Below are 17749 nucleotides of genomic sequence, written 5' to 3'. Positions count from 1 at the left end.
GCCTGAACTTCTATGCAACTGCAACATGGCCCACCCCCCGAGGGGTTCGTATACTGGCCTGGTATGGAGGAGTAAGAAGAAGACGCCGCCCCCAGAAGGAGGAGCGAGAGCCGGTGGTGGGAAAAGAGCCCGGGAAGAAGGAGGAAGAGAGCGAGAATGCCATATTGGGAGAAGGAAGGAGGCTCGAAGAGCGCGAGGAGGTTGAGCTGAACTTCCCCGGTGCAATGGCTGAAGGCTCCGACCCTGCTTCCATGATGGACCGCCGGCAGCTGGAGGACAAGATTACCCAGCTGACACACCTCCTGCAGCTGAGACAGGAGGCTCTCTGGACTCTGAACTGGCAGCGTGCCCTTGAGGGGCCTAAACCATCGGTACCTCCATCACCGGTACCCTCACCATTGGTACCCGCCGCTGCTGCTATATCACCGGTACCTACGCCCGTGGTACCTGCACCACTGGTACCCACCGAGGATGCCCTGGTCCTCCCTCCAGCAGCACCTGCGGAACCTGAGGCTGCTGCGATGCCATCGGCAGTGCCTGTCACGATCTTCTTGCTGCAACCGCCGCTGAGTGCCGCCTGCCCGGAGGAGGTACCGGAGGGCCCGGGAGCTGAGCAGAAAGAAGCTGGACTCCTGCCTGGACCTAGCACGGCTGCGCAGGTCCCACCGGAGGCCCTTGCGGACCCGGAGACGTCATCCGCTCCACCACCGTCTCCCGCCTCTGACCAGGCAGCTCAAGTCACCACCGCTGCCACCGGCTGCCGCCCGATGCCTGCACCGGAGCCGACACAACACCACCGGAAAGCTCCAGGTATGACTGCCGCCCCTGCAGCTGGGAAGGTCTTATGATTGAGTCACCGTAGGAGGCAAAAATAGAAATGCTAGCTAAGTCCAGAAAACCAGAGAAGTTGGCAGCTATCGGATTGCAGACCCCTGAACCTATCAACACAACTAGCAGTAGCCGTGGGGGGCTCCTACGATGCCCTAGGCCCCTCGATCACAGCCGGAGGACTACATAGCCTAAAGACAGAAAGGGAAATCTAAACTGCCCCAGAGCAGACCCCAAAGTAAAAGGCAGCCCCCCACATATAATGACGGTGAAGCAAGAAGAAAGAACAAAACACAGACAGAAAGATAGACTGAGCAAAGATGGGGCCCACGCTAGCTTAGATAGGAAAGGACAGGAAGGCTGCTGTCTGCAATCCGTGAAAACCCCTATGAAAATAAGAGCCAACAAACTGACAGTAAAAAAGGCCCTGAAGATGCTAGGCTTCAAAAAAGCTATGTCAGTACTCAGGAATATTCTGAAGACAGAGCAACAGGCAAAAGGAGATTCAGCTCACCCCAGCAGGGAATGGCAGAATCCAGAAAAGCAAGGAAAACAAAACACTAATGCAAAAAGGCAAAGCAGAAATCTTAGCTTTAGATGAGCAGGAATCAGACTGGTTTCCTAGAAGTCCACAGAGAAATCACCCGCAGGCCAGAAGGGCGTCGGCAGCCTTATATCCAGTCATTAACTCCACTCAGCCAGTCATCATCATCAGCCCCAGGTGTTTGACACTCAGGCTCACTACCTTTCTTCACCAGAAGAGGGAGTTCCTCGGGCCTCAGTAGTGAAGGGGAAAATGAACTCACAACAGGAAGGCCTCAGGGTGCACAGCTGCTGCAGTGTCCGTGCAGGTCGTGTTGGACCTGGTCTGGGACCGGGATTCGAGTCCCTGGGGGGAAACACCTGAACCCCTAGCGGTAGTGCCCCTGTCCACTGTGGGTAGAGGCCGGTCCCGGGAGGAGGAGGAGACGGAGGCCAGATGCCAACAGACTATCCTCCAGCTGGCAGCCGAGCAGAGGGAACGGGAACAGCGGAGACTGGCGGAGCTGGGCCCTGATATGGACCGGAAAGAGAGAGTCCTTGCCGGTCACTATGGTCCCCGGGACTCAGCAGGATGGGGTCAGGTCCTGAATGTTAACCAGGAGCGGGGGTTTGGATTTATCTCAGACCCCCAGAGGATCTCTGACCTCTTTTTTAGCAGGAGGGATGATGAGTCTCACCTCCGGAGGGGACACCCTGCTCGAGACTTGCAGCCGGGAGAGTATGTAACTTTCACCCGACATGAGGGACTCCGTGGCTGGTACGCCATGAATGTGCGCCGCATCCCAGAAGACTTTATTGCGGCCTACAAAAAGGAGAAAGCATACGTTCCCCCAGCAGGAATACCTCCAACAGTAGTAGTTGTTCCTGCAAAAGTCAGGCAGGTCAGGGCCACGGAGTGCAACACCCCAAGGTACAAGTAGCTGCCCCTGCGGTATCACAAGCAGTCATCCCCAAAATTCCAGCTGACTACCGGCAATTCATTAATCCGCCAGGAGGTGGACATCCAGATCTTCTCCCCTGGAAGCAGCCAAAGCGACCAGCTTCTACCACCCCAGGAGGGGATCCCTAATAAAGAAACACACCAGTAACTAACTAACTGTTACCCAGGAGGGTATTTGCACCGTTGTGCCTTCTTTTTGTTATCATGTTTTCTTTGGTTTTACAAGTTTTTGCCTAGTTGCGTTGGCAGCATATTTTTTACTGAACTGCAGAGATCATGAACAAAGAGTGATCCACAAACTGTGCTGTATATAGTTGCACCTCTTTAGGTGCGCTTTCTTGGTTTTACATAGATCTTTTATGAATAAGAACTACTTCATCATGGAGCATAGCTCCAATCCAAGGACACTGCAAGAAAACCCTGGCTGGGAGCGGTGTCCAGCACGTACAAGAATTATTGATGTCTTAATGTGAAGTATTGTGTGATGTGTCTTATAAAAATGTTGACAGATTTTATAGAGAGCTTACTTTATAGAAGTATTTAGGTATTTTATTAGGAATGGATATTTTACAGAATTTGATAATGTTGAATAAAGATTTGAATGCAGGTGACGAACCAGGCATCAGCGGTTGTCACCCATGTCTAACAGAGACAGTAAAAGAAAATGTGAAAGATAAAGAGAAGGGGGGTGTGGTTATGTAGCGAGCAGGAGAGGACGCTGCTGTGAGAGCTCCTCAAAATCCTGGACTAATCCTGGCATCTGGACCCCTTTTTGAGTGACCTACTGGCGGCAATCTGGACCCCCTGGAAGTGGGGACCCCCCGGTACCCTGCGGGAGGACGTGAGGTGGTTTCTGCGGGCAGGCGGCTGAGGAGACCGAAGAGGGAGGCTGATCCTGCTCCTCCACGAGGCGGCGGCCATCTTGGGCGTGAGGATCTGCTGCTGAGAGCTGCGGCGCTGACCCACACCGCTGCACCGCGGGCAGTGAAGACATCGGCAGACAAATAGAGGGGACACGCGGTGGGTGCCCTGAAAAATTGGGCCCTGCGTGTTTCCCCCTCCGTTAACCCCTCACTGCGCCAGCTGGTGCCATTACCGAGGGAAGCTTTGAGCACCCTCCCCCACTGCTGCTGTCTCTGTGGGGCTTCCTCTCCCTCCCCTGGCCGCAAGAGAATTTCCTGCATAGTGCTTACAATTGTATGTGGCCTCCTATCTGCAGTCTGTGCTGGAACTATAAATATCTATTAATAACCCTGCTGCGATTGCCCTCTCCCTCCCCTGGCCGCAAGAGACTCTCCTGCATAGTGCTCACAATTGTGTGTGGCCTCCTATCCGTGGCCTGTGCTGGAACTATAAACGTCTACTATTAACCCTGCTGTGATTGCCCTCTGAGGTGGGAATTGTTCGTGGCACACATTTCTGGCTGTCTCACTGGATCCCATTGTAATCAGTCATGAGTCGATTTAAGGGAACGGGAGCGGCGGAAAAACTAAAAGAGTTTGTCAGACCCGATCCCTCCGAGAGTGCATGACTTCTTAGGAATACCTCCTCTCAAGTTCAACGCAAAAATCGCCCTTCCGGGGGTGAGGAGGAGACGGAGCAGGAGAAGTTGACCCTTAAACAGGCGTTTGAGCAGTTGATGCGGGCGCTCTCTCTGACCAGGACATCCCTGACGGAGAAAATCGAGGATGTCTACATGGAGGTGGGGAGACTTCGTCACGATATACAGCCATGAAGGGGCGTATTACGGAGGTGGAGACGAGGGTGTCCAAGGTGGAGGATACCGTTACACCTATGGAGGCCAAATTGACGAAGGTGGCGGGCTCCATGAATGCTTGGAAGCAAAAAGCGGATGACTTGGAAAATAGAATGCGTCGGAATAATATCCGTATCATTGGTCTGCCTGAGCGCTCGGAAGGTCAGCATCCTGAGCAGTTTCTGGAGGACTGGCTTAAGACATCCCTGGGAGATGAATTCTCCTCAGTGTTCGCTATTGAAAGAGCTCATAGGGTCCCTACAAAACCCCTGCCTCCGGGGGCTCCACCTCGACCTTTCCTGGCACGCCTGCTCAATTATAAGGACAGAGACACCATTCTGCGTCTTGCACGACTAAAAAGTCCCATAAAGTTCAATAATGCCGTCATCTCCATCTTTCCGGACTTTTCCATGGAACTACAGAAGCAACAGGCACAATTCATCGAGGTCAAGAAACGGCTCAGGGACAGAAACATTGTGTACTCGATGATATATCCGGCTCGGCTCTGGGTTGTTCACGGAGGTACCTCCGTATTTTTCACAGATCCGGCGGAGGCAGCTGAGTGGCTGCGGTCCCATGGGGGATCCCCTGCGAAGGAATCCTAATGTAACGGCTGTTAATTTGGATCCTCTCAGTTACAGGTCTAATTAGAGCTCTCTCGGCGAGTATCCAGTTACCAACAATACCGGACGCTGTGTTCAGTGATGGTATCCCTTCCTTATTTTTCTATGGGGGCGTGAGACTGTGCTCCTATATCACTAAGTTCTTGTTTTGTTTTTTCTTTTTTCAAGGTTTTCAATGCCGCAGCCGATACCGACTTTGTTCTCTAAGTGATATCTCTGCACTCTGTTCGGGTACCACTATGCAACATATCCAGATAGGCGGGAATGGGTTTTCAGCTGATTTGTATGACCTGGAATGTAAGGGGCATAAAAACCCCCAAAAGAAAATTAAGGTATTCTCACAAATTAGACAATATCGCCCTCATATTGTGGCTTTGGTTGAGACGCACCTGACCAGGGATACGGTTCAGTGGGTGCAAAAACCATGGGTACAGTGGTTTATACATGCTTTCCACACCAGCTATTCCAGGGGAGTTTCATTATTAATTCATAAAGATGTTCGGTGGGAGACCAGGGAGGTCCTGAAAGATCCTGAGGGACGGTTTGTGTTTGTACATGCGGTAATTAACTCTCAGAAATATGTTATCCTGTGTATTTACAACCCTCCCCCAGCGAATATTTCAATTATCCAGAAGGCATTGAGTTTCGCCCTGAATTACCCAGATGCACACGTCATTTGTATGGGAGATTTTAATTTGGTTATGAATAATCATCTAGATAAACTGAGACTAGGCGATGGAGTGCAGAGCGGGACATCCCCCCCCCCCCAGTTACATCCCAGTTGTCACAATTTATGGCGGGAAGCGGGTGGCTGGATCTATGGAGAATGCGCCATCCTGAGACGAAGGGGTATACTTGCCACTCCTCCACTAAACGTTCTCTGACTCATGTAGACTACATCTGTGGATCGAGCAGTCTGGCGCCGTGGGTGGATGATATTGAACATGGTAGTAGGGGAATTTCAGACCATAGTCCGGTTGTTCTTAATCTTAAATATGGCCCATCGACCCACAGGATAACATGGAAATTGAACCCTTTTTGGCTGAAGTTGATAAAATAGCCTGATAGAACGATGGATCAGTTACATTGCTTCGTCTCGTCCCACCCTGAACCCCGAAATGTTAATATATTTTGGGACGCTCTTAAAGCTTATCTGAGGGGTTGTTTATCCTCTACTATCTCTTATATTAAACGGGTGACATCAGAGGAGGATGGCGAGATGGAGCGACGTCTGAAAGACTCGGAGGCAGCCTATATATCTGATCAAACTAATAGTAATAGGATAGAATGGCTGACTGCTCAAAGGTTACATACTCAATATATTGATACTAAAACTAAACGTAAACTATTTTTTACTAGACAATCTTATTTTGAAATAGGGAATCAGGCTAGTAAATTTTTGGCTTATTTGGTGCGACAGCATAATACAACAAAAACAATCCTACAGGTTCGCAACTTGGATGGTACTCTGGTTTCCTCAACTGAGGAAATACTGAAATGTTTTTCTGATTATTATAGTTCATTGTATAACTCTAAGACTGATGTGGATGGCCTGGGGTGTCTAAATTATCTGTCAGACATAGAGTTTCTCACGCTGAGTCCTTCCCAACGGGCCTTTATGGATGCTGAGTTTACTCTGAAGGAGGTCGAGGATGCCATAAAGGATATGGCCTCTGGGAAGGCCCCTGGGCCGGATGGATTCCCTGTTGAACTGTATAGGAAATACCAGGAGATACTGGCGCCTCTTTTGTTGACGGTGTTTCGTGGGATTTGGGAGGGGGGATGCATGCCGGAATCCTTCTATGAGGCTAATATAATAGTTCTTAAAAAGTGGGGGAAAGACCCTTTGGATTGTGGATCTTATCGGCCCATATCATTGGTAAATGTGGATTATAAGATTTTTACAAAAATTTTGGCCAACAGGTTGAATTCAGTCATATTGGACCTCATACACCCTGACCAAACTGGCTTTATGCACCTCCATCAACATTAGACGAGTCCAGTCAGTGGTCCAATATAGCTCCCTGGTGCCGGACATAGATTCCAAAAATGGGTCAGTATTCTATACATGAAGCCTAAGGCCCGGGTCATCATAAATAATTCCATATCTGAGCCATTTTCACTACATAGGGGAACCCGTCAGGGGTGTCCCCTTTCCCCGGCCCTTTTCACTCTTGCTATTGAGGCACTGGCAGTTCGTATAAGATCTTACCCTGATGTTGCTGGTATAGAGATAGCGGGTCGGACAGATACCATAGGCCTATATGCTGACGATATGGTGATATTTATGGACAAAGCGGAGGAAACCCTGACAAGAGTGATCACTATTATAAATAAATTTGGTAAATATTCTGGCCTATATATAAATTGGGAGAAATCTGCTTTGATGCCTCTTTCCCGTGCTCCAATGCCACGACTTGAGACTCTCTCCCTGCTACCCATTGTAACCAGTTTTAAATACCTGGGTGTCCATATTTCTAAATACAGTAAACTGGATTTGCAAATTAATATATATCCGCTGCAGGAGATGGTTAAAGTCAAATTCGCAATCTGGGGTAAACTTCCACTGTCTGTGGCCGGACGTATTAATTTAATTAAAATGATATTACTCTCCAAGCTTAGCTACTTTCTTCAACATAGTGCTGTAGTGGTGCCCAGATCCTTTTTCGCTAATTTGCATTCCCAGATCACATCTTTTGTATGGGGGAAAACTAGGCCCAAACTTAAGCTAGTCACTTTGCAGAGGCCCAAGAAGGGAGGGGGGAAGCGTTACCCGATTTCTTTCTGTATTATTTGTCTGGGCAGGCCAAAGCCATAAGCACGTGGATGCCCGACGGTCACCTACCTAATTCTGAAAACCATTTACTTCATGCCGCACAAACTAGTTGTCCATTGGGATTTTTGGAAATGAGGAAAACAAATGTCTCACGACTGCTGCCCCTGCTTCGTCTGGCACGATCAATATGGAAACAGATTAAGAGCGTGCTTGGATTTGAGGATATTGTAGCTGAGATGCCCCTATGGAATAATAGGTACCTTCTGGCATTACTTGAACATCCATCTGCCGTGTTTTGGGCTCAGTATAGTGTTTCTACGATAGGTGATCTGTATGACCATGGAACTTTGATCTCTTTTGAACAATTACAAGTCAATCGCAGTGTCCCGAGGTCTCAGTTCTTTCGTTATTTACAGCTAAGATCAGCGTTTCAATCGCACATGAGAAGTATAGGTAAAGATAACGCTATTTCATCTCTACCCTTGATAGGGATCCTTAAATCACAGGGGCCCCAGGGTCTTATCTCTTCTGTATATACATATATGTTGTCAGTAGGGACAGGATCCACCATAGACTCCGTTAAGAAGAAGTGGGAAAGGCTCATCCCAGATACACAGGGAGAGGAGTGGGAAGAAATTCTAGAGTCATCAAAGTATCTCTGTCTGTTAATATCAGGATGATACAATTATATATTATAAATCAATCATATTTGACTCCAACTCGGCTCTTCAAGATGGGCCGATACCAATCATCGGAATGTTTGAGATGTCATTCAATAGATGCAGACTTTATCCATATGATCTGGTGTTGTCCTATTGTTGCATAATATTGGAGGGAGGTGACATCACTATTGGCATTTCTGGTACAAATTCCTGTTCCCCTTGAGCCACTGGTCTGTCTATTTGGAGTGTGGGATGAGGAGACATGGGGTCAATATGTTGGGATTTTCCTAAGGGAGACACTGTTTATGGCACGAAAAGTATTGGCATTGCGGTGGATGGGGAGTTCATCTCCCTCTCTCGGGTCTTGGATCAGTTTGGTGAACTCGATGATGCCATATGAGCGCACGTTATATCAGAACAGAGGGTGCCCAGGTAAATTCGAAAAGATATGGGAGAGGTAGACTTCCTCTCACCTCACTTTGTAGAGTGGAGATGTCACATAATAAACAGCTAATTGTGTGGAAGTAGGCTGCGGAATAGTTTTTGTTCTTGTAGATGTAGGGACGGTTTAGAAGCCACGTAAATCTCATCACTGTAATAATAACACAAGGCCATTGTGACTTAATTTACATTAAGTTTTGCTTTATTTGTATGCAACTGGTATTTACATTTTGCTGTACATTCTAATGTCGTGTGAAGTATATGTGTATGTTATATTATGCTTAACATTATATACCAGAATGTATGCTGTACACTTGTTTATGGTTCAATAAACAAATTAACAAAAAAAAAAAGATAAAGAGAAGAAAAACGTGTTGATAATAGTACTTGAACTGGTAGTAAGTTTATTAGGCCATAGCACTTTAAAATTAGGTAATTATAGATAGTCTGTTAAGTTGTTTTGCAACGTTCAAGAGTGAATGCCTCCCACATTGGGAAGCTTAGATAAGAATTGTTTATCAGCATTCAAAACATTTTTGTATGTTCCTTTGTTTGTCTAACTTTGTTTCACTTGCAGCCCGCGGACGTGCTGTGTTTAACGGGGGGTATGTGGCGCCCTGAGGGTTCAGTCGCCACAGAGGTACTGCACCTCCTTCTGAGGTGTGGTACCCCACCATCCAGGTAAGGTGGAGACACCTGACCACGCTCCAACACCTGCATCCCACACAACATAGTAGTGTAGCAAAGCACCCTTTGCTTGGAACACGAAGCGTGCTGGGAGGCGGGTGGAGTTAGTTGGCAAAAAAAAGAGCGGGATGAGTTTAGGATTTGGTCAGTCTGACTCAGAGAGTCTAGGAGTGAAAGATCCTCTGAGTGGGATGGATGAAGGAAGTGCTGCAGCCGACCACAGTGACCTGGGTCTGCTGGCACAGGAAAGAGACATTGATGGGAAGCCTGACTCTCTCCATAAGAAAGAAGGATTAGTACGGAACGTAAGGAGAGGAGGACTAAGGATTAGGGTTAGAGCAGAACCCTTCCCAAGTTCACAGCGCAAGGCCGGGGTCCGGTCCTGAGGTTGTATGGATACTAATGGTCCTGCAGCAGACACCGGAGGAATAGAAGTTGTCACCACTTTATTCCCACACAAGACTTGGGGGCACAACAGTAACGATAGTGAGCCGGGACATGGTAGCAAGGAGTTCCTGAAGCAGGCTACAGCTGTCTGCCGTACAAGTAGAGTTCATAAGAACTTCTGACAGGAGGAACTCCAGTGTAACTCAGTACTGAGAGTACTTCACTATAGGTGCAAAAAGGGAGACGTTCAGAAAAGGCACATATGTTGGTGGAGTGTTGGAAGGGAGTACTTCATCTCGCCTGGAAGTTGGATGAGCTCCTGACCTGGAGGACACAGCATGGATGCGGGCACCTGTATACACAACAGACTGTGAGTAAAGCTTTGGAACTACATGCCCTGGTGTCCTCCACTTATTCCTGTGCCAACCCACTCAGCACTGCTACATTGCTGTGCTTGTCACCGCACCATCTACATCTCCTCCCTCTCTCCTCACCTACACTGTCCTGGGACTACAGCCCTACCTGTGGAGGGCCACACCATCATTGCTGCACCCCATCATCTGTCCCAGAGGATCTGTCTGCAGCGCCGGCTTAACATCTTCATTGCCGAACACCACAGGTGGCGTCACGAATCATTCACTCATAAACTTTAATCAGCATTCGCACACTCAACATCCCCCTTTTACAATGGAGGCCCAGGGCCACGGACTGGGTCACCGCTACCGTGATGACTCCCATTGAAATCCACCGGGCCCGGCTCCGAGTACCCCACAGCCCTGGGAGGGCGATCCACTAGCACTAGGACGAAACTCCATGTGTTCTCAGACGCATCCACAGAAGCCATTGCAGCTGTCGCCTACTTGAAGATGACTGAACCCGACAATCAAGATCACGTTGGGTTCGTTTTCGGCAAGGCTAAGTTGGCTCCCAAGCCTGACCACACTATTCCCAGGCTTGAACTCTGTGCGACCGTGCTTGCAGTAGAACTTGCAGACTTTATACAGCATGTGCTGGACATCAACATAGATGACGTTCAATACTACAGTGACAGTAAAGTTGTCTTAGGTTACATCTACAACCAAACAAGGCGCTTCTACGTGTACGTCAGAAACCGCATCGAGAGAATAAGGAGTTCTTCCAAGCCTGAACAATGGCACTATATCCCATCTGAACTTAATCCAGCTGACCATGCCACTAGACCTATGTCTATAAGTTCTTTTGCTAACTCTTCTTGGCTTTCAGGTCCTAAGTTTCTGTTGGAACAGAAGGGAAGTGAATGTGTCCAGGAAGTCTTCAGCATCCAGGATCCGGATGGCGATCCAGAAGTCCGCTCCGAGGTCAGTACTTTGGCCACAAACACTACACCAACCTCCAGCCTCGGTTGCCAGCACTTCGAACGCTTCTCCAATTGGATGAAACTTGTCAAGACCATAGCAAGGTTAGTCCACATTGCGAGATCTTATCGCAGCTCACGTGGAAACAAAGTCTGTCACGGTTGGCACGTCTGCCATAAATCACTACCAGTTGAGGACATTCCGGTAGGATGAACCATGAACAGAACACTGCCCTAGTACTTCGTCCATTGGATTACCGTTGGGTCGGAGATAGTTTGGCCTAGTGTGGCTTCTCCGATCCGAAGATCGGTATCTTTGGATTGTCTCAGCAACTGTCCGTCATCTACCTCGTTTTTGAAGTTGTTATTGCATCGCATGCATATTTGTGTTTCTTTTCTAGGTTATTGAACTTTATTTAAAATTAAACAAAAACATTAATATAGTGAAATCCCTTACAGAATTTCAGACCAGCCACATCTTTATTCGCCTCATATGCGGACAGAACGCTCAATGTGTTTTTTGTTTTTTTTTTTTGGGGGGGGGGGGATCAGCTTTAGGCTGTGTGCCCACGATGCGATTTTTAAGCATTTTTGCCGCGAAAACGTTTAAAAATCGTGTATAGAACGCCCCCATGCATTCCTATGGCATTCCGCACATGCTGTGCTAATGCTGCGCTTTTTTCAACGGCGGAATCGCATCACGGAAAAATCGCAGCATGATCATTCTTTTGTGCGGAATCGCAAAGAATTGCCGCGATTCCGCACCCATAGGAATGCATGAGAATCGCTTACTTCCCGCATGTGGCTATTCCCACCATGCGGGAAGTTAAGCGTCTCATGTGCGGTTGGTACCCACGGTGTGGAGGAGAGGAGACTGTCCTCCAGGCCCTGGGTACCTTACCCCTGTAAAAAAAAATGAATAAAAAATAAAATAAAAAAAATAAAAAAAAAATCGGGGTATATTTACCTTCCGACGTCCCGCGCTGCCATCCCGGGCCACAGTGTTCCCAGTATTGCCTTGCGGCAAGGTTCTGTGATGACGTGGTCTTGCGAGATCGCTATAGTAACACGAGCGAGACCAACGTCATCACAGGTCTCGCAAGGCATCGCTGGGAACGCTGAGGCCCGGGATGGCAGCGCGGGACTTCGGAAGGTAAATATACCCCGATTTTTTATTTTTTTTTATCATTTTTAACATTCTATCTTTTACTATTGATGCTGCATAGGCGGCCTCAATAGTAAAAAGCTGCTCACACTTGTCAAACACTATGTTTGACGAGTGTGACCAACCTGTCAATCACTTTCCAAGCGATGCTTCAAATCGCTTGGAAAGTGCTTGAGAAAATCGCGGCAAAATCGCAAACAGAATCGCGGTGAAATCGCGCGGAAAAAAACGCGCGATTTTTGGGAAGGAGTCCGGTTTTCACTGTGCGTTTTAGAACGCTACGTGGGCCCATAGCCTTAATTTTGCTCATACACGAACTGGACATCACTGACCTGCTGCTTCTTTCCTCCAGTTGATCCCGCAGCTGCTTCAGTTCCAGTTTACACTTGTCAATATCAATCGCTTTTCGACCTTCCACTAGAAGACAAGGGCCGGAGAGATAAGGTACAGGGGACTTCGGGCAAAGGGCGAAGCTTCTTATGTTCTTACATGACATTGTTGAGTTATAGGAGAGTGAACTCTGTGACTATACAACAAAGTGGCAGCGGCGCTCCGCACAGTTTCCTCTCAGCTCTACCGGGTGCTGGTATGGACAGCCGTGACAGTCATGGCTCATCTATGTATAAAAACTAAATTAATAAGGACCGTCAACGTCATAGTGCCCTCGGCCCGGTACTACACATCTGACTGCTAATGATCTGAATACCCGGCCGCAGCCATTTTTCTGCTGACAGCTCTGTAACTCAGCACATCCAGATGCTGCCAGCACTGGGAGTAGCCAATGGTTGGGGGTTCAGGGTGTCGTACCCCTGACAATCAGATATTAATGACATATCATAAGGAAAGGCCTTCAGTGTAAAAGCCCCAGACAACCCCTTCAAGTGACGTTAGAAGATTTGTATGTTCACAATTATCCTCTGCTGAATGTAAATCCGAGTCTGCTGGTTTATATCTGGAACATTTACTCATTTTTGTTCTTAGAAAATAATTTCCAAAAATGAAATTACAGAGACAATAAGGAAGGCTTCTTGTGGGGTTATGAGAATACAATGTCTCACCTTCGACCCTACGCTCCAATGTTGTGAGACGTTCATAGACTTCTCTCTTCAACTCACTAATTCTGAAAGCTCTGATCAGAAAAAAAAAAAAGAAAAAAAAAAAAAACTACTATGGGGAACTCAATACATACAGATTTACACAGTCACCCACTAGAGGGAACTCACTACATACAGATTTATACAGCGACCACTAGAGGGAGCTCACTACATACAGATTTATACAGTCACCACTAGAGGGAGCTCACTACATACAGATTTATACAGTCACTACTAGAGACAGCTCAATCCATACAGATTTATATAGCAACCACTAGAGGGAACTCACTACATACAGATCTATACAGTCAATACTAGAAAGAACTCACTACATACAGATTGAGGCTATGTGAACACGTGCGGAATTGCCGCGGAAATTTCAGCTGCAACTCCCTGCCGCGGGAAATACGCTGGAAATCCGCATGCGGAATTCCCGTGAAAAACTAGTGTTTTTCAAGCGTAATTAGCTACAGATCGCTTGGAAAACTGATTGACAGGTTGGTCACACTCGTCAAACATAGTGTTTGACTAGTGTGACTGTGGAGGAACACACACAGACCCGTTCCTCCCACGTCACCACCGTGACGTAACTACACAGGTACAGCTCTCCGGCGCCCCCTTTGTCTCTCAGGTCAGTAAGGGAACTGTACCTACAGCAAATGGTCGCCGGGGAGGAGGTCCTGTTACCCGCTGGGGGTTCTAAGATTCATGATCAGAGTAAAAGCATCAGCCCAAGATTAAGTTTATAGTTTAACTGCCTTAAGGGCGCACTAGATAATTACAGAAATATACAGTAAATTTGCAGTCAGAGAAAAGATATAACAATAAGGGTACAAGACTTAAGATATTAAGCTGGAGGTCAATTTACCAGATTGTAGGGTCATGTGGGTGCTGGGGAGCTTTCCAGTCCACAGGTACAAGAATCTTAGTTGTCGGACAGACCCCCAAAGCATGGGCCGCTGCTCCCCTCGGCAGGTCTGTCCCCAGGTCCTTCTTAGATCGTCATTGTCCGGATCTTCTGTGTGAAGGAATGAATGTCTGCCAGGGGCTGCGAGTCCTTAAACATGCTAGGTTCCTCCCCCTGTGTCAGAGGGTGGGCTAATAATCCATGCTCCTAGGATGGAGCCAAAGCATCTGGGACACACAAAAGGACGTATATTCCTGCGTCTGCTAGCAGGTACATTCTAATTGAAGCCCTAGGCTTTTTCCGGCCCCCTGCTGGCACGGGTCCATACCTGAGCTTTGAAGCTCTGTTTTGGGCCTATCCTCATTATCACACCAATGGCCCTGCCTATTTAGCATTGGAACACTAAATCCTGCTTGTATTTACTAAGTACACAACACCTGGGGGTATAGAAGCCTTTAACTGCCTGTAATTCCTGAACTTAGACCAAAATGGATGCCAAGCTCAGACATGTGGCCCCATATCTAAGATGGCGGCTGCTCCTTCATCACAGTGACCAACTTTTACTATTGAGGTTGCCTATGCAGACTCAATAGTAAAAAGTTATGTTAAAAATAAAAAAATAAAAAAAAATCGTGCTATTCTCTTCTTTTGGGGTCCCCTGCAGTGTTACCGATCCTCGAGATGATCCCGGCAAGTCCCGTTCCCAGTGATGCCTTGCGACAATGACCCCAGAGGACGTAGCTTCACATGAGACTGCTACATCATCACAGGTCATTGTCGCAAGGCATCGCTGTGAACGAAACTTGCCAGGAGCATCACTGAGGGGGATGCCGGAAGGTGAGAATATCACAATTTTTTATTTTAATTTTTTTAAACAGGGATATGGTACCCAGGTCCTGGAAGAGAGTATATCTTCTCCTCCAGACCCTGGGTACCATCCGCACATGATCCGCTTATTTTGCGCATGGTGGCCATAGCCATATGCAGAAAGTAAGTGGATCAATGCATTCCTATGTGTGCGGAATTCCCGCGATTCCGCACAAAGAATGAGCATGCTGCGTATTTTTCCACGATGTGATTCTGCCGAGGAAAAATGCACAGCATTAGCACAGTATGTGCTGAATGCCATTGAATTCATTGGGTTGCTTATTTTATGCATTTTCGTGGTGAAAAAACGCAGCAAAAGCGCATAAAATCCGCGGGAATTCCGCACGTGTGCACATAGCCTTATACAGTCACCAATAGAGGGAGCTCACTACATACAGACACCACTAGAGGGAGATCACTACATACAGATTTAGACAGCCACCACTAGAGGGAGCTCATTACACACAGATTTATACAACAGCTACTAGAGGGAGCTTACTACATACAGATTCATACAGTCACCAATAGAGGGAGCTCACTACATACAAATGTATACAATCTCCACTAGAGGGAGCTCACTACATACAGAATTATACAGCCACCACTAGTGGGACTTCACTACATACAGAGTTACACAGTCACCACTAAAGGGAACTCACTACATACAAATTTATACAGTCACCGCTAGAAGGAGCTCACTACATACAGATTTATAAACTTCCTGACAGAAGTTGTGTCGCTTATACATGTTATGTAAATAAAAGCTTATAACCTGACGTTAAATTCATCCATTGGTTGTATAAATTATTCTTTTGAAAGCTGAAACCCTCCGAAATGTGGTTTAGGTTAAGAAAATAAATTGCCATCAATGCAGAAATACTGATCATTTAATGGGCACAGAATGGTCAGATTTTGGCAAGACAAACATTTTGTCGGCCACAGAAAGTAATGCGATATTCAAACAAATAACTTAAAATACAAATATATGTTGCATAAGGTGAATGGAGTTGTGCTGCTATTAGAGTCATATTTAATATTTTTGTGACTTCCATGAGCTTGAAGGACTGCATCCATGCGGTTCAACAATGATTCATACAATTTATTAATGAAGTCATCAGGAATAGCAAAGAAAGAAGTGTTACATGCCTCCCAGAGTTCATCTAGATTCTTTGGTTTTGTCTTCCAAGCTTCCTCTTTCATCCTACCCCAAACATGCTCAATGATGTTCATGTCTGGTGACTGGGCTGGCCAGTCCTTGAACACCTTGATCTTTTTTGCCTGGAGGAACTTAGTTGTAGAGATGGATGTATGAGATGGAGCACCATCCTGCTGCATGTCACGACTAGCGACCGCAGACGTGGCCCAGCCGGCACCTCCACGTCTACTGACCACGTCAACGTGGGGCGAGCGTCCCAGGTGGGGATGGAATGTGGACCCACTGGACCACAGGGCCGGGCCTACCCGGATTAGGGAAGGGTAGCGACTGGGGTCTGTGGCAGCTGAGCATGTGGATGAGGAGGCAGAACGACATGACACGGCACAACTTCAGGTATAGACATAACGTTTACTTGAACAAGACATGGTACATAAACGAAACAGTTATGCAAGGCTCCCGGTTCCGCACATCAGGGACGGGTACACGTCTCAGGATAACAAACGAAGGCAGGAGGACATCACGGGTTGATGCAGTCCAGGGTTGTCTGGAACGGGCATACTATGGCAGCCTCTCTTCTCAGGCATAGCACAGGCTCAGCAGGAGAACATCAGACACTGACCTCAGACAGACATCAGACGATGGCAGGGGTCATCATCACAGGTTGATGCAGTCCAGGGTCATCTGGCACGGGCATATCAGGATGGCCTCTCAGGCCTCAGGCATAGCACTGGCTTAGCAGGAGAACATCAGACACATACCAAGGACAGACATCAGACGATGACAGGAGTCATCACAGGTTGATGCAGTCCAGGATCCTCTGGCGCGGGTATACTAGGTTGGCCTCTCTCTCAGGCCTCAGGCGTAGCACAGGCTCAGCAGGAGAACATCAGACACTGATCCCAGAAGGACATCATTGGGTGGACCTCAGGGAATTGGTGGAACATCGGGACACAGGCAGGGCATCAGGACACCAGGCAGGACATCAGGACTCGGATCTCAGATAGAGCATCAGCACACTGGCATCGGACTCCGGCCATCTGGCAGCGATCGACAGGTTCCGGACATCAGGCCGCAGTCATCAGGCTCCGGACCACTGGCAGCGATCGGCAGGCTCCGGACATCTGGCACAGGACATCTGGTAGGGGGGGTCACAAGACACCGGACATCAGGCCGTGGTCATCAGTCTCCGGACATCTGGCAGCGACCTAGAGAGGAACCCAAGCGGTCTGGTGCAAACCCTGCCGGGTTGGACTGGAACCAGCAGAGAATTGCACCGAATCCCCAGCTGAGCACAGTAGCAGAAACTCAGTGGACACACTGGACTCCTACTTCCTAGATGAACCCAGGTTACATCACAGCAAGACAGGTAGCAAAGAGTCACAGTCACTGGGCACAGGGTTCAAGACAGTGAACGACCTCAGGAACATCACACAGGACACAGTCCAGACAGGGTCAGGTAACAGAGCAGATCCAGGATCCATGATTCCAGAAACAAGACACAACATAGACAGGCCTAGATATGCAGCCTCCAGGAATGGCGATCTGGGTATTTCTGCCCCCAGAGCAGGCGGAGAAACAAGACAC

General features: G+C 47.9%; 1 protein-coding gene across 1 annotated transcript in view; it reads right to left on the bottom strand.

Moving 5' to 3' along the window:
- The window catches only part of PDE9A (phosphodiesterase 9A), a 58601-nt gene that overhangs the window by 32795 nt on the left and 8057 nt on the right, over nt 1-17749 (bottom strand). The window contains exons 6-7 of the mRNA XM_073584899.1: nt 13200-13270; nt 12474-12558 (exon numbers count right to left, since the gene is read on the bottom strand). Of these exons, the coding sequence (XP_073441000.1) occupies nt 12474-12558; nt 13200-13270 (156 nt within the window). The remainder of the gene's footprint in view (nt 1-12473; nt 12559-13199; nt 13271-17749) is intronic.

Source organism: Dendrobates tinctorius, unplaced genomic scaffold (assembly GCF_039654945.1).
Source record: "Dendrobates tinctorius isolate UK_male_01 unplaced genomic scaffold, ASM3965494v1 ptg000086l, whole genome shotgun sequence".
NCBI classification, from domain to species: domain Eukaryota; kingdom Metazoa; phylum Chordata; class Amphibia; order Anura; family Dendrobatidae; genus Dendrobates; species Dendrobates tinctorius.
The sequence above is the reverse complement of the archived record's forward strand: the minus strand, read 5'-3'. Positions and strand labels throughout refer to the sequence as shown.